The sequence below is a fragment of the Alligator mississippiensis genome, chromosome 2 (assembly GCF_030867095.1).
Source record: "Alligator mississippiensis isolate rAllMis1 chromosome 2, rAllMis1, whole genome shotgun sequence".
In the NCBI taxonomy this organism is placed as follows: domain Eukaryota; kingdom Metazoa; phylum Chordata; order Crocodylia; family Alligatoridae; genus Alligator; species Alligator mississippiensis.
Genome location: NC_081825.1, coordinates 294,007,325 through 294,027,239, shown reverse-complemented (window position 1 = coordinate 294,027,239; position 19,915 = coordinate 294,007,325). Strand labels below are relative to the sequence as shown.

At 43.4% G+C, this 19,915-nt stretch overlaps 1 protein-coding gene across 1 annotated transcript in view; it reads right to left on the bottom strand.

Moving 5' to 3' along the window:
* The window catches only part of TMEM260 (transmembrane protein 260), a 58,389-nt gene extending 40,677 nt beyond the window's left edge, over positions 1 to 17,712 (bottom strand). The window contains exons 1-3 of the mRNA XM_014598751.3: positions 17,514 to 17,712; positions 9,738 to 9,769; positions 8,827 to 8,978 (exon numbers count right to left, since the gene is read on the bottom strand). Coding sequence (XP_014454237.2) covers positions 8,827 to 8,978; positions 9,738 to 9,769; positions 17,514 to 17,616 — 287 coding nt within the window. The 5' untranslated portion in view covers positions 17,617 to 17,712. The remainder of the gene's footprint in view (positions 1 to 8,826; positions 8,979 to 9,737; positions 9,770 to 17,513) is intronic.
* Between the last annotated feature and the right edge of the window lie 2,203 nt (positions 17,713 to 19,915).

Here is a 19,915-nt window from a genome sequence, read left to right as displayed (position 1 = left end):
AGACTATTCTTCCTTGAGTATTTTCAGTTGAGCAGCCACTTAATTTCTGACCGCAAATGCTGTCACTTATATTGCGTGAGGAAGTAAAAGGGAGAAAGAACACAACTTGATTCTTAGATCGCAGGCTGAATCTTCAGTATCAGCAGAAAAACCATCATTTGATGTATAAACTGAGCAAATGGGAGAGACCAAAATTGCATTTTTAAAGCCACTACCCCATCATAACGTTTCCAAAAGGAAACATTTTCCATAGCACAAAGCAAATTTTTAAAAGTACCAAAACACCACAGATTACAGGAACAAAGTATTAATTTAATCTGAGTGGTCTATCATCAGAATTTGTCATTAGACTCCTAGCAAAGTTATCCAATGGGTAGTAAGAGAGGTAGTAAGCTGTGTAAAACTGAATCATAGATTTATAGAAGGTGAGGGTTGGAAGGGACCTCAGGAGGTCACATCTAATCCAACCCCCTGCTCAAAGAAGGATCATCCCCAACTAGATCATCCCAGCCAAGGCTCTGTGTAGTCAGGTCTTTGTGGACACAGGACTCCAGATGTGGCCTCACCAGTGCTGAACAGAGGGGAAGAATCACTTCCCCAGTTCTGCTGGCAACACTTGTACTAATGCAGCCCAGTAGGCCATTAGCCTTCTTGGCAACAAGGGCACATTGTTGGCTCATATTCAGCTTCTTGTCCACCATCACCCCCAGGTGCTTTATATTTTGCAGAATTCCTGTTTAGCCAGTCCCTAGTCTGTACTAGTGCATGAGATCATTCTGTCCTAAGAGTAGGATTTTGCATTTGTCCTCACTGAACTTCACTGAATGAGGTTTCTTTTTTGTCCAATCCTCCAATTTGTCTAAGTCTCTCTGAATCCAGGAAGGCAGCAAGGTAGGGAACAGACTACCTGAGTCCAAGATGCATAAGCCTTCATGAGCAAGACCTTATAGAGTCTTTTCACTGGCCTCCAAATGCCTGTATTGAACACCACTATGTTTTCTAAAGCTTCCTGGCATCAGAAGGTGGAAGGATCTTAACACTCAATGACGGAATGAAGATGCTCTGCTCACTAGGGTATTTTTGGTTTGCTTATCATTGAAGGCTTCATTAAGGAAAAGGCAGAAGACAGAGAGGCTGGACAATGAACTCCTCTGCCAGCTGTGCTTAGAGCAGGAGTTGGACCAGATGACTTTGAGGTCCTTTTCATTCTTAGTCTCCTGTGATCTTATTTACTTACAGAGTGGACGAGTTAAAGGAAATAGCAATGCAAGAGCTTGTGAGCAGTGCTTTAACAACGTGGTTCATCCATACAGGCATTCATGCCTTGTACTCTACATAAACTACCAATAAAAAAGGACCACGATGATGGTTTTTAACCTGATTAAATCTTGGCCCACTGCCTCAGTGGCTATGTCAGAAATAAGGGCCACATTATTCTCCTTGACACGTGCCAGAGACATCCACTGACAGCAACTGAAGTTCTGGATGGAAACCTGAACGGCTGTTGTTACCAACCTCAGTGGGGTCAGGTTTTCACCTTGAGTACATAAATCAAGAGAATTTCTGGGGGGGAAAACCCCCATTTAGCTCAGGTTATTTCCATTCTTGCTTGTCAAAAGGAAACATGCAAGTATTTCAAGAGCTAGGATTGTAGACCATGATGTCAAATGCACGTCCAGGAGTAACGGTCTTATTTTTGTCAAGAACTTAGGACGTTCAGAAAGAGCTCTACGTGTGGCATCCTGAGCATTTCTACCTGGTAACTAATTACTGCTTACGACCCATTAGCCTGCCCCCCCTACAGACCATCTAACGGGCCTAACCCTAGCAGAACTGGGTTACAAAAAAACCCCATGAAACTAATTGCTCTTCATTACTCAGTTGTTTTCTGCAACTGTAAACTCAATGTTCAGTCCACACCAACTTTAAACCTGTAATAATAAAGATAATTTGAGGCAATGGCATTTTACCTCCGTTTCTTACAGTCCGAACTCTCCATGACGGGATGTATTTGCACAGCAGAGGTCAGATATACTGGTAACGGTGCTTAGATGGTGGCCACTGTGAAGACCCAGAGCAGACGTCCTTGAATCTTTTGACAATGAAACCTCATAACCTGAACCTTCCTCTGCATTCAGAAACAACAATGCCAAGCAGAAAAAACCCATAGCCTGGACGGGTGAGACAATCGGGGGCCTCCTAGCTGCTACAGCAACAAATGCATTAAACTACCACGCCAAGAGGTGAATGTTCTTAACCCAGTTACAGCAAAAGACCATGGAAAACAAGGATTTATGATAAAACTGTTGAGACAGACTTAACTTGAGGCATATAAGTGGGCTCCAATAAACCATTCGTACAGAGGATGAATACTACCACAAGCCCCAAACCTGGTATTGTGTGTGTTGAGCAGACCCATGCATGAAGCTCCACAGCAGTCAGTGGGGCTCTGCACGGACACAAAGGTTTGCCCACATGGATCAGATATCAGGAAGGCAGCTGTTAGAGCCCAATCCTGCAGGTACAGTTAAACTACACTTAACGGTAAAGGTTTGCAGGTCCAACCCAAGAGAAAGGACTATTTTATGTGGAACTTTTCACAGCTCAATACAGACAACTGATCAAAGGTCTCGGAGGCACAGAATTGCCATGAGCAAACATATACTGTTTATTGGAGTTATAAGCTTTCCAAGAAATACACCTGCCGATTAAAAAACAAACAAACAATGGTTTAACACAAACCATTAGAGCAACTTAATGAGCAGAAGTAACCAAAAATATCACATACACACTGAACTGAATAAAGAAAAATACTTCAGCATTAACAGGCCTCCAACACACAAGTTACAAAAACTATATTTCAAGTCGCTAAAAACTGGGAGGGGATGTGCTCTTTCCACCTCTGTAAACAGCAAGGGTATATTAATTATGGACCTATTACTTGATTCATAGATTTTAAACAATTCTTTAGAAAGTCGGTACACTGATCACGGAAACCATAAGAAGTGGTGTCGAGTTCCAGTGGCAAAAACTCGGCAGGAAACAGATTTAGCAATTTAAATGTTTTATAAGTTTTTGTAATTGCAGAAACTTTTCATAATCTGACATTTGTTAAAACCACTTATTAGAAATTATGCAGCACAGTAGCTGTGGAAATATGAGCTCGCTTCACAATTATAAAGTCAGCCTATGTAGCCCTTTCCTATTGTATGAAGTGGCATAAACCCCACGGCGGCCTATCAGCTAACTGGCAGGCAGGGGGCTGCTCTATTCAAAGTGAGAGATACAAGCTGCAGGGCAAAAACCTGGCAGCTCCCATCTGACCTCACAATCCCCTACTGGTGACAGCTCCAAGCTCCATAGCAAATTAGGCCTTCTCATATTACAATTGGAGAAGACAGATTCCATTAGCAGTATCTGAAATTGAGTGGAGAGCTGCACTGTTATCAGACTTGACTCATAAGCACTGCTATTAATCAGAGCTATGATAGCATTTATATATTTCAAGCTATCTGCTGCCGCTGTGATATTCTGCTACAAAGGGTTGATGGGACTTAGGAAAGGGAACAATAGAGCTTTCTGGGAAAAGCAGAGTAAATCAAGAAAGTCTATGACTTCCGCACATTCTGAAGGGATTGCGGTTTACATAAATTTTCTCCCAATTGGAGATTGAGCTCTTCCTCATCTTACACATGGGATTTAGTTGTCACTCAATGGTAACAGCTGTGAAAAGGTGAAGCGGCCCACCGCTCAGAATATTGCCTCCGCTTTTAAAGCAATTAACCCATGAACAGGAGGATACCTGGTGATATCAAAGGGATTAAGCTAGGCAGTGCATTATTAACATTTCCTTGAACTAATTCTAACTCTGACTAGCTGTCAGAAAAGACTCTTCAGTCTTTAAAAAAAAAAAAAAAAAAAAAAAGAGGAAGAGTTTTTGCCCTGCTTTTTTTTTTTCCTTCCAAATGAAGCACGGCTATTTGAGCCTAATGTGCCTACTTTATAACAAAATGCAAATGAACAGATCTGTTAGTGTCTTTAAACAGTCTAAACTCATGGCAATTTTAGTACACATATGAGATGGGGGGAGGAAAAACTGTGTGAGATCAATTAGCCAGGGGTCATGGCAGATGTTCTTCTAAAAGGAAGTTACTACTTAGGTACCACCTTCCATGCTTCCAGTCCCACTAAAACTTAGCAGCTACTTGTTACTTATGCCTAGCTGCTTTTGAAATTGCGGAGGTCGCCGTATTATGCTCCAATGACTATAATCGAAAATAATCTCTAATCTGGAAAATCCAAATATACCTCGATAAGATGATTCCTTATTCTGTCAGGTCTCCCATTTGCTGATGGTCAGGGGTATAACAATTGAAAAGAATAAGCTCCCTGCTTTGAGTGAAGTACTCCCCACTTGCTTCTGATTAAGAAAACAAATTTTTGTGCTATAGCCTCAGAACATTTGAAAATTGCCCTGGATCCCTACATTACCTGTAATGAAAACTCTGATAAGTCAATTTGTCTGAAAATGAACATAATCAAAATGTAAATGTGTAAAATGCTCCAAAACATACTTTCATCAGCTCAGCATACTGTAGGGGCAATGCATTAAATTAACCTCCCTCTCGCTACACTGCACGCAGCTGCTTAATTTCTATGCTTTTGGTTTAACTTTGACATGCAACAAAGGCATGCTTTTCTCTTACGCTCAAGTACTCTTTCAACTCCATCAAAAAGTTGGACTGTTCAGTGGCGACTACTGCAGGAGCAGATTGATATCTGAAGCACATGGGGTGCTTTTCCCTCCTGCACATGGCTGAGGGCTTTTCCGTTCCGCTTCTGCTTTATTTGAAGGACATACCCTAATTAAAAAAAAAAAAAAGAGTAAAATATAACAACTCTGTTCACCCTGCTGCTTTTCTCCTTCCATTAACAATAACAGCAATCCAGAAGGTACAAAAAGATCTTCCTGACTTTCCAGAGCACGTGAGACAAGATTTGTTCTCCAACTAAGCATCACGTATTGACACAATAAACCTTAGGTTTTTTAATGCATTAAGATTCTACCTATACAGTGTTATGTTTTGGGTGGAGGAAAGGCTTTGTCTTTTCATTTATGATCACCGTTTATCACACTGTATGCTGGTTTGGAAAAATGGCGTGCAATTTTAACACGTGACACAGGTTGAAGCAGTAGTTGGAATGGGGAAAAAAAAAAAAAAAGGGAACCTCAGCTGTTCAGTTTTTTCTTGCGCATTAACGCAGATTCTTTTCTTCTCAATACTTTACAAGAACTTCAAATGGTACAACCCACACGGAGAACAAAGCAGCCAAAGTTGCAAGAGGCTCTCCTGAAACAATGTCTTGTACTGTGTCGCCCCTGCAGGTAAGGTTATTTCACCAAAGGCTACTTCCAAAAACAACTCCGGAGAGGTCATTAAAATGCCCAAATTCAAAACCGCATACTTCCAGCAATGTACGAGACCAGACTAAACTTCTCTCCAGATCAGAGAATGTCAAGAATGCATCTTTTATGCAGAAGAAATTATACTCTGGCAATCATATAGTGGTTATGTTTAAAAGTGGTTATGTTTTGCAAATTTGCTAGTCTTTTCCTATCAGTGAAAACTAACAAATATTCGTTTAAAGGCTAAATCAGAGTCATGCTTTCTCTACACTGGGACTATAAATTCATTTTCTCTGCGTTACAAAACAAAAACGACTGATTTGCATCTACTCTCAGCACTTGGGACTGCTTTATCAATGCCATTTTAAGTTTGCTAAAAGCAATTTCTCGAGCAATTCAAAGATGAAAAACTCTTACTTTGTAACTGTGATGCTACTGTAACCGGATTGCTGAAATCGGGGCTTTTAGAAGTAAACGTGGTTTCAACTGCATTTTGTTTTAAGAAACGAAATCTGTGTTAGGAAAGAAATGGGAGCGTCTTTACCTCTATTCCAGCAGTAACCACAGTGAGCAGTAAATCAGCAAAATACATTGTTTTGACCTGCAAATGAATAGACTTGCAAGATCTCTCTTAAACAAATTCCTGGCAAAGAAATAAACCTGTTAAAAGAATATATATTTACAGTACACACATGCTGGGGGAAAGAAATGCTACCCTGTAATGGCGTGCAGCAAACGTGCCCTGCTGGTGGTTTTACGCTCACAGAAGAAAGGTTTTAGAGGTTAAGTTCAGGTCACACAACAAATGAAATTGTAACAACCCAACTGACATTGTATAATGTCTTCTTCCACTCAATCAATAGGGCACTGTTAGTCCTATTACCATAGAGATGGCTTGCTCCTTTCTGAAGGGTGTCTATTGTTTGACAAGAGAGATTTGCCACTTGAACCGAGTTGTTCCCAAAGGATACATACTTCATCAATTATTTGTATTCTTAACATCTATATATTTTCATATTAACATCTATAGCATACGTACAGCAGCACAGAGCAGTTGGCTATTTTTGTCTTGATGCTGAAGGCCTTGTAAAGGTCACTTAAATGATAATTGATGCACAAAAAAAAATAAGCATTTTATGCTCTTTTTTTTAAATTGCTCAGGGATGTCTATAATTGTTGTTTAAAAGAATGCAACTGCCCATAATACCTGGAAATCTTTCACGTGGATAACATCAATACTAAGCATTTCAGAAAATGTTTAAAGTGTGTAGATCAGGCACAGAAAGTAACATTTATTAAATGACCGTCTATAAACACTAAAACTAGATTTGACAAGAAAAAGACGAGACAGTATAATTTTGAACGATATTTGATACCCAAAGCCTTAAGATGCAGTTTATCAATTGACATTATTCAGATCCCATGATGTTCAACATAAAATATTTTTTATATATATCTATATATTTTGTATTAAGAGTTCAGAAAAGTGAGTTCATACACATACAAGATTCTGAGTGGTTACCGATTTAGACATTTCAAGTTTTTCTGTTGTTTTAAATACGATTCCAGGTCTATCAAATTTAAATACAAAATCCCCTGTTTTGCTAAAAGTAAAAAACAAAAAACAAAACACAACAAAAAAAAAAAACACATATGAACTAACGCATCAGTTTTGTAGTCTTTAATAAAATTAAATAGTTTCCGGATGTGAAAAAAGACTGTTTACCTTCAGTTTATGACTTGAACAAACCAATTTATTATTTACTGAAATTTAACATTAGAATAGGCCCTTTGTGATAGTGGAAGGAGGAAGAAAATGTATAATAAAAATTAACCAGAAATGTTTAGGACAGGAAAAAGTACCCTCTCTCTGTCTCTCTCTCGCTTTTTTTTTTCAGTAATTAAACCAACTATTATTATTCATTGTGCCCTGTCACCGTGCGCTTGGTGCTGTACATAGTAAGTGGTAATTCCTACACTCAAAGCACGTTAAAACTATGGGACTTTTAATTGAAGACATTAGCGCAACTATGTTTAGGATTAAATGAAAAATGATGAAAGCAATTTTTATTCATAAATTATTATTCAAAAATGTCTAGGAAATATTAGGTATTAATACTGCAAAACACGGGCATTTTAGTGTATAGTAAAAATACTGTCTAAAAAGAAATTCGATGTTTAATTTTAAGTTACGTTCATTTTATCAAAATATCAATGTCTTTTTGGACAGAGAGTTTGTATAATGAGAGGGGACTGATGTAATGCAATGCTGTGAGTTCTCATCTCCTACTGAAGACTGTGGGAGTTGAAGGTGCTTAGCTCCACAGGATCTGGCCCTCTTAAATTTTCTCATTTATTTAATGTTATTTTGTCTGCCAAAGAGATTTCTCCACCGAGGTGAGAGCTACATTTGGTAAGAGAAACTGCTTTTGCCCACCTAACCTTGGTTGTTATAATGCCCGACGTTATGTGCTTGCACTCAGAAAACATATAAAAAATTCCTACATGCTTTCAGATTTTGGTAATAATTTCAACAATGAAATACACTCTATTTCTACGAGAGATGAAAATCAGAAACTGTTTGGATCGGCTGCCATAATCCTCTCAAATATGGGTCAGGCTCAGGTTAAGAGTAGAGGAAACTTCCACACCGAAGACAACTGGGGTTAACATAAAATATCCCAAATCCCAAGCAATTCCAATTGTTTCCTTTTTACAGGGTTAGAGGTCTAGACCAAGTGGATGGGATATGGTGGCTCGCCTGATTTCTCCAGTTGGGGGGGGAAAAAAAAACAGCAAAACCACCAAAATAAACGGAGTAGCCAATATTGATCTTTGCTGTTTGAGATTATCCTTCCAGGAACTATCCTCCGTGAGAGCATCTCTCCACTCGCACTGAAACTAGAATATAGCACAGGCAGGAGGACAGAACAGGTACCTCCGCCCGACCGGCAGCTGCCCCTCTGCTTGAACACTAGCAATTCAATTAAGTTTACAGTTTACCGATAGGTGAAGCTCATCTCGTTAATTTAAACAAACGGACCATCTGCATCTTTACATAATGACAAACTTCATTAGTTCTGGTTAGTTAAACTGATGAGTGATTTGTGATAATGAGACCGAACAACTTGTCACTCCTTTGTAAGATGAGAGGGTGGGGTGTTTTTCTTTTAAATGAGAAAAAAAAAAATCTTTTGTGAAGGAAACAAGGTCAGACTTAGATTCAACTCCTGTTCCTTTAAACCAAATGAACTGATTACAGTTCACGGAAAATACAGGGGAGAAAATGAGAGCTAAAAGGCCGGGCAGGGGGTGGGAGGGATGGGGGGGGAGGGCGACTTCTGGTTCATCTCACCGACTTCCTGAAAGGCCGTGAAAGTGAACCAACAAAATGAGGCCGATGATGAGCGTTACTTTACCTGAAAACTGTGTAAAAAAGCAACGAGGCTGCAGCTGCTCCCAGTAAGGCACAGAGGAGATTTACTCGGTACGCGATGGAGCCAAAAGGGAACAGACCAATTACCAGTTTGGCCAGCAGAGTGAACAAAGGGTAACCGGGAGGATGAGCAACCTACGGACAAATCAGGAAAACGGATCACAAAGTTTCCATGCAGCTGAAATAAAAGGACGATGGCATCCCGAGACACCCCCCACCCCCACCCCCCCGATTACCCTGGCACTTGACACGAGGGTCTAGCCCCCAAATCTAGGGGGCTTTGCACAGCAGCTTTTCTGTACTACCTTTCTGTGCCAATTTTAATTTAGCAAATATTTTCCGTGGTGGCTTTGCCTACACACATCACCAATAATAATGAACCACCCAGAAGAGAGGTGACACATTTTATTATCGTTTCTTAAACTGCGTGTTGTTTGGGTTCACAGTATATTAGGGTCATTCAAAAGGCTGTTTTTAAAAAGCAGATTCTGAACTATTTTATTGGTTAGCAGTTGAAAGACCACACTGCTATCGGATTACCACCACGCTGACAGTCCTAAGGTCTTGCCTAAAGGGATCATGCACCATAATAAAGTTTATTAAATAATAAAACTTATTAAAATTGTTAACCCGATTTATTTTATTCTCCCCAGCTTATACAAAATTTGGGTTGATAATAAGCCAGCTACTGTATATACAGTAAAGCCTTTGCTTTATAATTTAGTTTAATTGGATTTAAAACTTGAAGTAAATTGTCGCGTGCTGTACTTATAAGTTAGTAAAAACTGTGGTTTGAAAATAAATTAATCTACTTTACTCCATGCTTAATTAAACTTCCTTAATTCCTAAAACTGTTAATGAGAGCATTGATTAAACAATAAAACTAATACTTACTCCAAGCTCATATGCGGCTGTGATCAGCTCCCCTGTGAAAAAATAATGTAAAACCAATAATTACTATTAGGAAATGACACTCCTCCAAAGTTTTCAAAATCCAAATGCTTGCATTGGGGTTTTGCATTAATTTGACTGGATAAAACTGTAAATCTGTAGAGATTTAACAGCATGAAATTTTCTAAGAATATTTTCTCCCTCTGATGTCGCTGAACAAAATATCTTTTGTATGTTTTCACAAGACTTTTATGGACAGATAAGTGAAGGTATAGGTAGGCTATGTTCAAGAATAGCCCCCAAAAAATTCAAGTTAGAGGCATTATGTTAAAAAAAAGAACAAAAACGAAAGAAAGAAATTAAACTTGAAAAGCTTCATTCAATAACTTTCAAGCAAAACATCATAAAGCGTGCGGATGGCTTACACTGCATTGTCTCTTAGCAACCTAGTTATTTCTTAGGGAAAAAAATACAGCTTTGTATTTTTAAATAGAGTCAAGATAATCACTGTTCACGTGTGCCTTTGCCAACGTGTTTAGGAGTATCTATTCTATGAGGTCATATACATAATGCTGCAAAGAATGACATTAAAAAGTGACCTATGTACCTGCTAGTGGACACAACTCAACTCCACTCCTTCATGGGTAAGAGAGTTCAGATTTTACATTTTGTCTATATATTTTATGCATTAAAAAGAGAGAAAAAACCTGATTTGAGATGATCTATGGCAGCACAATAGTGGTAATATTTAGCATTTTTATAGTGCTCTACTTCAAAGTGTTTCATAGTCCAATCGTGTGTGTTAAGCAGATGCAAGGCAGGCAAATTCATTTAAATACAAGGGCCACAACGCAAGAAGTAACAGAATTCAAAATGAAGGTTGACTTTCAAATCGCTAAACAGACGAACCAGAAAGCTGAGCCACTTTGGATAATTTGCTACCTGCTATTCTGAGTGAGGGGATTTCTATCCCCTCTCTCAACCAGGGAGATTCAGTCTCTCTAGTGGACTAACTGTTATTAGTCCTTTTTATTATTACTATTCTACATTTTTCAGGCGCTAGCATCTGTGACATCTCTGTCCCACAATTACATGATACAGATGAAGCATGACCGGCGTCGTTGCTATATAAAGGGCGAGCTGTATATTACAAGGCGTCTCTTTATTCTGCAAGCGATTAGTTTATTATGCACTCACCCAGAGATAAGACTTGTATAAATCTTTAAAGAAAAAAAAAATCTTACAGTTCCAGTAAACAATCAAGAAGAGAGATGCAAGTCAAGCTACAATTCCTGTTAGTCTCTGCTGTAAAATTGGGGATATCATCTAAAGCATTTGAGAAGCCCACGGGACGGCCCCTGCTAGCATTAAAGCCTCTAAGATGCTGGTTTTGTTGTGCTGCCACTGTTTGCTATTTTTATGGCTCCTCTATTTTAGGAAAGTTTTAGCGTATTTTGAGATTTACAGAAAGAAGACAGGATTCCCAACTCGCTCGGCCTCAAGTCAAAGCGTTTGCTCCAAAGCAGCGCTGGCGTTTCAGAGGCTTTATGAAGCCGGGAAGCAGGCAGGGCTTGATCCTGCCGCGGAAGCCAGTGGCTTGGAGACACGGAGTATTTTCTGCTGCCCGGTAGGATGCACACCTAGTTGTGACTCGCTAAGCCAGGCTTGTCATCTCCCATGTGTCTTGCACTAAAAATCAGTGGTGCAAGGAAGTGGGTGTAGGGACTTGGGGTAATAACCTGGCCCAACTGACTGAAGGAAAACAGAAATTTTTATATAGTCTTCAGCAGCATGTGAGCCCATGTGTTCAGATTCAGCAGCTTCACTGCTTTGAAAAATACTAGAGCTGTCCATAGGAGGTAACCACCCCTGGGTACCTATTCAGTGGCAACACTCAGGCACGCTGAAACACACAGTGCAAAACCCAGGACAGCGATTTAGAGAAGACAGATCATAAGTCATCACATCCATTGTGCGAGACAGGCTTGCACAGCAAACCTCTGGTGTATGATCCAAATGATGCACCCATGTTGCCTATCCCCATCTTCTAAGATGGGCCCTCATTTTCCTTTGGAAACACCTTCAGAACCAGAGAACATCTGGAAAACACTGCGTTCGGGAAGGCAGCGCCGTGAATATCTGAATTAGCAATTACGGTGCAAGGGTGCATGTGGCAAAAGGTCACACTAATAAAGAAACCTTTGAATTCATCTCCCTGACAGCTTAACAGTGCCATGAGAACTGTATACCTGCCCGGTTGGTAAGGAAGCCAAATTCTTCCTTTTCGAACTTGCTACATTAACAGCAGGTAAAACCAGGCTCAAGCACTCTTGGCAGCTGACAGTTTGCTCTACTCTCCAACCAAAGCCTAACCCTATTGCATCAAGCCAAAAACAGGGCAGCGACTTTGGGGAACTTTATCAGAATCCGTCTAGGATATGTAGGTATATATTGGTGTAAAATGCCTATTATTGACCAGAAAGATTATGCCCTATTATCCTGATGACTATTACTATGGTATTGAGTCATACTCTGGACAAGACAATGTGTATTCAAGCGACCATGAAAAGCTGTGGGAAGAGTACTGCCAGCTTCTTTCTTAATGCTTTAAGTATCAAAACCTCTAAGCCATTTTATGGGCAAAGGGCCTGCAAATGTCCATTTGGAAACTGAAACTGTGTATGCGACAGCCAAGGAAGTGCTACTGCAAACATGATAAACTACTAAAGATGTGTGATCTGTAGGACTAGGAGCCAGGAACACCAGAGCCCTAATCCTGCCTCTGGTATTCACTCCTCCTGCAAAATTTAGTCAAGCCACAGCCGTTTAAAGCCTTCCTCAGTTTCCCCAGCCATCTGGAGAATGAGAAGGATATGGGTATTACTTAATGTTTATGAAACACTCTCCAAACCGACGACCTCTTACAAGCCTCGGGCCAATACACACTGGCTCCAACATGGGCTGGGTGGCTTCAGTGGCACATCAGTGGTAGAGGGCTTTCCCCACATCTGTGCTGGGGCCAAACAGCTGGGAAGCAAAACACTCCAGCACCACAGGCTGGATCCAGTCCACGTGCCATATGTTGCCAACCCCTGGACATTACTTGTCAACAGCATGTAACGTGAATATGAAATTGGGGTGAACTCAAACTCGATTAAAAAAAAATTAAATAAGAGTGATGTGGCATTACTTGAAACTCATAATGCAAATAAGAGTCTGTTCACACAAGGTTCACACAGAGGGCCAAAAGGGACTTAACTTGATTTCTCAATGAAATTGTTTAGGGGGAAAAAGAAAATAAAGATCTGACAGTGGTTAAAAACTGACCTATTCCAACTGAGCTACTGTGTAAAACATCAGAGAAATGCTTTTTTGAACTCAAAGGCATTTGATTCATTTTAAGCTGTTTTACCACATACAGATATTTTTACATTCGCTGTAAATTTTATTCTATTGAATGTAACAGTAATGGCAAAGCAATGTGAAAAAGTTGCAGCTAAAAATAGATGTCTCCCGTGTGTCCAGTATCCAGGTTGGAGCCATATTGGTCTGGAGGCAAAAGAAATCAGAACTGGAGGTAGACGTGATATCTTTTATTACACCAACTAGATTTTTGCAAAAAAAAATTAAAAAATCTTTAATTGCAAGTTTTTGGGCACAAGCTAAAAACAGATGCACCTTTGTGGCAATTACATATTAGGGCTCCAATATACTTGAAGAACAATTTTCTCTTCTTTTTTTTTTAAAGGATTTTTGAAAATATTGGGACATCTACCTCAAAAGTTACCTACATGCTTAAACCCTGATCCAGCAGAAATTTAAGCACATAGGTGACTGAATCGCATCCGTAGCCCTCACTGATTTCAGCAGAAGTGCTCTGTAGAGCAACGTTGTGTGCTTGACCGGTTGAAGGTTAAGTGTCTTAGGACCCAGGTGCTCAAGGACAATATCTACAAAGGAATTTGTCCATGGAAAGAAAACTTTTTGCCTCTTAAGCACAAAGGTTTATCATGATCATAACCCTTTACTAATTGCTTTGATGAGAAGCAAGATTTGAGAGGCCGGGGCCAACTTGTACAGGTGGGAGAGGTATTAGACAAGCTTCTGGGCTGGACGCACTGAAGCTCATCGCATTCAGCCACTGAGGAAATGACATGTTCCTGCCAGTTCTACTAGTGGGACAAGCTATGGGAGTGCAGACTACAGACCCATTTGTGCAAAATATTTTACGTAGAAGCTTGCATGGAAGGTTAGAAAGAGAAGGCTGGAAGTGATCCGCTGTCTCAGTGAAGTCCAGAAGCACAGCCTCAACAAACATGGCCCATGCAGCCAGCGGCAGCCTCTGGACCAGACAGACAAATGAAAGGAGGGGATGCTAACAGACACGGGTAGGCTGGGACCAACATACGACAGAGGGAACCCACCGCAACTCATACTGCACTCCCACACCCGTGGCAAGTGTTTCAGAGTCTCCCAGAGACGTGAACCACAGTACAGGAAAAACGAGCACCTACCTACAACTTCATCTTATCCGTAACCTCACCTGGAGTCTAACATGCACAGGCTGTTAGGAACCTCTCTAGAAAGGGACCCAAAGACAACCTGTCAAAGTGAAATAAGTCATTCCCTACCCGTAACTTGACAAAGCATCCTTCTCGTTGAAGTCCTGCGAGCTGGGGCACCCACCCTGCTAAACAGGAAAGCACCTTTGTGGTGTCACAGTGGCCCCCCACACCTAACAAGGACATTAGGACTAGCATGGGGAGGGCCTGTACAAATATGCATCAAAATACAGTTCCAGTCCCAAGAAACCTACAATATAAAAATGGACAACAGGTGGATAAAATGAACGAGAAATACACACTACCCACCCTGGAGGGGTGACTGGCAGACGTTGTTGCGTGCATCTTTTAAACAAAAATTATCCCCAATACTTGCAATTACCATACAAAAAATTTAAATAGATTTTAACCTACGACCTAATCAGAATGGATTACATCATCCTGTTACACTGCAAATGTCCAGAGCTGTTCCACAGAACTGACCGCTCCACGCAACGATTCTGATTAAGATCATATAGATACATCTCCCGTCCTGACTTATTTTAGGAGGTCGCATGCATCAGTTGTAAATCTTGACCACCACTTGTTAACAAACAGAGTGGTTTAGAGAAGGGGAGCAGACAAAAGACAGATGTTTACAATAAAAAGTTAAAATGCTTTTTAGTGGAATCAAAAGTCATCATCAGGGATCCTGGCTCTCCGATTTAAAAAAATCCCCAATTTTCAGATTTAAAAAAAAAAAGTCACCCCAAATCAACATTTTTCTGTGATTAAAATGAAACACGGCATATACATATATAAAAATGACTAAATTCTGTCTCTCTCATGACTTTTTTAATCCAGAAATTAGGGATTGTTTTTAATTGGAGAAAACCAGGATCCGTAGTCAGGTCCTGCACTAGCTGCTCTATGGAATGACAGCATAAAACCCACATCTTGACCTTAAGTCCAAACTGGAAGTGCCCTGGGGCATGGATCTTTCTTTTATTCTGCAATATATCATGTCTAACCATACAAGATCCCAACGTTGGCTGGCACCTCTAATGATAGTTGTATTACTTCTCCACCTAAAAAGAATAAATACAACCTGAAGCCATGCTGCTACTTGTAGCACGATACTTAATGTACTTGGGGAATAAAAGGTGCAGTTACAGCCCATCAAAAACACTTTTTGAACTATGAAATTATCATCCATTTTCCATCATCTTTAAATCAAACAGCCATCATTTGAGATACCGTTCAATTCTGTGTGACTGTAACTATACACACACACTGAGTTTGCGTTCCCTTCAATTCCTTTATACAATACTGCCAACACAAAGCACCTGTGTATTAAGCAGGAAATTCTGTACCTTGATTTCTTTAAGCCATTAATAGTTGTGCAAAGACAACAACTGAAAAAGGGGGGTATTTTTAAATATGCATATCTTGTTTTTTTAAATCTATAGTACCATGTTGCTTTCAATTCTACAATTCATTCTTCCATGTAAATCCCACCCATTAATAAATGGCAACATTCATTTAAGTAGGGACATGAAATAGCTTGGATTCGAAACTGGGAGCAACCAAGAGGCTCAGACTGGAATAAATTACTCAAAGCTCTTGGAGGAGGCTGGGAAAGAGAAAGCAGCTCAGGGCATCATATCAGTAGGAAATAAGGCCAATGCTTGATAACACAGCATCACTCAAATTGCAGCTAAACCCATGTCACACCAACACAAAGTTCAAGCCACCAGAGCAACCCTAGGACCTACAAGATGTCCCAAGAGCTCAAGAGAGGTGTTGCTTTCGGTTCCACAGATGAGGTGTTTCTCCTTTTAGGACAAATCAGCGTTCAGCAAGAACAGCATATTTTAGTCTGCTCAGCTCTGATTACACAAACTCATGCTCTACATGTCCGAGTTAGTCTACAAGGTACAAATCCACCCTGCTTTTTGCCTGACTTCAGACTAGCGCAGCCACGACCACGTGCCGCCAGGACTGCAGCCAGACACCAGCCAAAGGCAGGCGAGAGGCCAGGCACGAGCGGTTGGAGACCAGGGCCAGCCTTGAAGCCGCCCGGCAAAGGCTGCGTCTCATCCCCTCGGACAGGCGGGACGCAGACAAATCTCTGTCCCCGAGCCAGACACGAGGAAACTAGCAGGACTTGGGGCTCAGCTGTGAAAACACCCCTCAGGGGTGCAGATGGCACGGCGACAGGATGCAGGACCGCAGCGGACGGGCACAGGCTGCGCCTGGGGCAAAGCCAACCATGTCCCAGCCCCTCTCCCAGAGGAAACCCCACCTGGGGTGACCTCACCACGGCTCCAGGGCCCTGCCCAGCTACTCTCCCCGCGTGGAAGGGAAGCTGCACGGAGGAGGCCGGCGCGCTCTGCCCTCCAGCCCCTCCGGCACGGGGGGCAAGCCCCGCAGCCCTGCCCGGGGCACAGGAGTAGGTCGGAGCGTCGCCCAGCCCAGGGGACCCACAGATGCGCTGCGGGCACCAGCGCCTGCCCCACAGCAGCGGCGGCGGCTGCGTCTGCCCCACCAGCGCCCCTGGAACGGCCGGGCGGGCGGGCAGCAGCGCTGCAGGGGGCATGACTGGGAGACGGCTTATCCCAGGGGAGTACGGGGTCAGCCCAGGATGGGGGCTTTGCCTGGGACAGCGGGGAGGGTTAACCTGGGATAGGGGCTTAGCCCAGGATAACTGGGGGGGGGGGGGTTAGCCCAGGATAAAGGTTTAGCCCAGGATAGCACGGAGTGGGGTGGGGTGGGGTGGGGTGGGGTGGGGAGGTTAGCCCACGATAGGGGTTTATCCCAGGCTGGTGTGCATGTGTGTGGTGGGGTGAGCCCAGGATAACAGAGGAATATTAGCCCAGGATAGTGGTGGTGAGAGTAGTTTATCCCAGGATAGAGAGCGAGTGAGTGTGTGTTGGGGAGTCCAGGATAACAGGGGAAGGCTAGCCCAGGTTTAGCCTGGGATAGTGTGTGGGGGGGGGGCAGCATGGCCCAGAGTGGGGGCTACCTTGAGGCGGGGGCTTAGGCTGGGAGCGGGTCACGCCGGAAGGGGGCGTTATCCCGCGGCAGGGGGGGCTGGCGAGGGGCGGGGGTGGAGCCGGGCCTCCCCGCACGAGTCGGAGCAGGGCTCGCCGGAGACGGCGCTCGGCCGGGGGAGGGGGAGCCCGTGGCGGGCCCTCGCCCGGCGGTTCTCCTCTCCCGGGGCAGCGGGGTACTTTACCCGAGTCTCCCCCGGGCAGGGCCGGCGGCAGCGAGGCCGCGTACACGGCGGCCACGGCGGCGCCCAGCGCGGCGGCCCCCGCGCCCGCTCCCCGCGCCGCCATGTGCCGCCGCCGCGCCGCTCTTCCGGGGGCGGGCCGGGCCGCACCACTGTCGCCGGCTGCGCGGGGGGGGGCGCGGGACGCCGGGCTCCAACCCCCCCCCCATTCCGAGCAGCGGGGGGTGTACGGCTTCTCCCCCCCCAGTGCGTTGGTACGTCCGGAAGAGGCAGGGGAGCGAGCCATGGGCGCCCCCTCCGGCGCAGCGCGGTAATGCAGGCGGGAGAAACCACTGCAGGGAGGGGGCAGGGGGGGGAGGGTGAAGGGAGAGACCACCGGAGGAAGGGGTGGGGGGGAGTGGGGATGCTCAGGGGTGGCAGGGAGTGGCATGGTGCCCCTGCTGGCCCATGGGTCCCGCCACCTGCACCTGTGCCCACCGCAGCCTTGGCACCAAGCCAGTGGGGGGCAAACATTGCAGTGTTGCCAACTCTCAGGGTGTTTGGTGTTTTTGAGAGCGACCCCCAAAATCATGAGAGCTGGCCATACGGTAATTGGCCTCTTGTGCCCTGCTCCCTGTGCCATCCTGGCTATGCCAATCAGCCCATCCGCCTCCTACAAGAGAGCGTCCCCCGGGCCCGTCAGCAGGGCTGCACCTCTGAGCGGCGCTGGTCCCCCACCGCAACACCCGCCCTCCGCCTTGCAGCGACGCTGCTCGTTCTCCCACGCACACGTTTCTCCTCATTTTCCTAAAAAACTCAAGCTCTGTCTCCAAGCCGGGCTCCCTCCTGAGGCCTCTCCCAGTCCCCTTTCATTGCATCGCCAACATCTGCGTGCCCAGGTGCCCCTCTGCCTCCTCTTTCAAAAATGCCAGCTCCGCAGAGAAATGCAAGGATCTACAACTCGTGGTTCAGAGATGATGCCTTTTATTAGATCAGCTGAAAACTGGCAAAAAAATCCTGCCTTTTTCTGCAAGTTTTCGGACTCATGCACCCTTCATCAGGCTCAGGGAAAATTAAAGATGGTAAAAAGTCCCCGTAGGCAGGAATAAACTCACTGGCCTTAATGGCACGTGCCGCTCCGGGTGTTATAGGAACAATTCACTGCTGTAGGCCGAAGAGGAGTGAAGTCAATGGTGTTTCGCCAGTGCCACGAGATGGAGAAGCAGCTCTGTAGTCCTGCTGCCTAGAGATTTTGCTCTGTGTTTCTGGTTTGTTTTGAGCCGAAGGTGTTGTTAGGGCATTAGACAAATAATAAGGATCTAAGCCCTGAATAAGGCCATGCAAAACACCGATTAAGCAACAGACCGAAAGTTAATGGTGTGCAGGCTATCAGTGCCAGCTCACTGTATGGTAGGAGTTAGGGAAGGCAAATAGAAGTAGCGATAAGGGAATAAAATGCACCTCCATAGAAATAAATCATTATGGGATTATTCAAAAGGCTAGCAAGGCCATAACTGGAGTACGGAGGTAGATTAATGAAAGGCTTTGAATACCTTTGAAAATGGTATAGAAGAAGGTAACTAGGATAATAAACAGTCTTCTGGATTACATCAAAGTGGAGACGTTAGGCAAAATTAGGTTTGCATTCGTTAAAGGAGGAGATTAAAAAGTGACATGACTGAAATGCTGTATATCAAATGCTCAGCAGTACGGTGAAGGTCGATGCTACAAGATCATTTTAGGGCATCAAAAACCAGAAGGCACGAATTGAAACCGAGGAGGGTATTAAGGGAATTTGGGAAATCTCTCTTCCCAGCGCAACTGGGATGCAGGGAGACGGAAAAAGAAGCAGCAGCTTCACGCACGCACAGAAGTTAGCCAAGTTGCTAGCAGGAACCAGTATTTCAGGACAGAAACATTGGCTGCAGAGTGGATTAGACCAAATTATAGCTGCCTTCCATTCAGATGTGTTACTACTGCTTGGCTCCCGGGTCACCAAGTGAGCTTCAACATACTGAACTTGTTGGCAGGTTTCAAATGTTATTGGCTGAAGTTCATCACGGAGAAGAAAAAGATATGTTGCAATCCTCCGCCAGCCATTGTCACTATGGTAATGAGAGGGGTCATTGTTCTCGTACACATTGTAGCTGCTAAATTGTACCGTTAGCAGCAAAGTGCACAGTCAGTTTGTTCATTGATTGCAGGCTGGTGGCGAGGCTTTTTATCCAACATGTGGCTTATTTGCAGCATTTTTCCTCTTTGTATTTGACATGAAAAAGGAATCAACAATGTTAATCATGACTGAATAAAACCATAATGACACTGCAGTAGTATCTTAATCACTTATATCAAAGGGCAGGGCAATACTAGACAGGGTTGGGTAAAAATGAAAAACATTTTTTAACTGCCCTGTACATTATTTTATA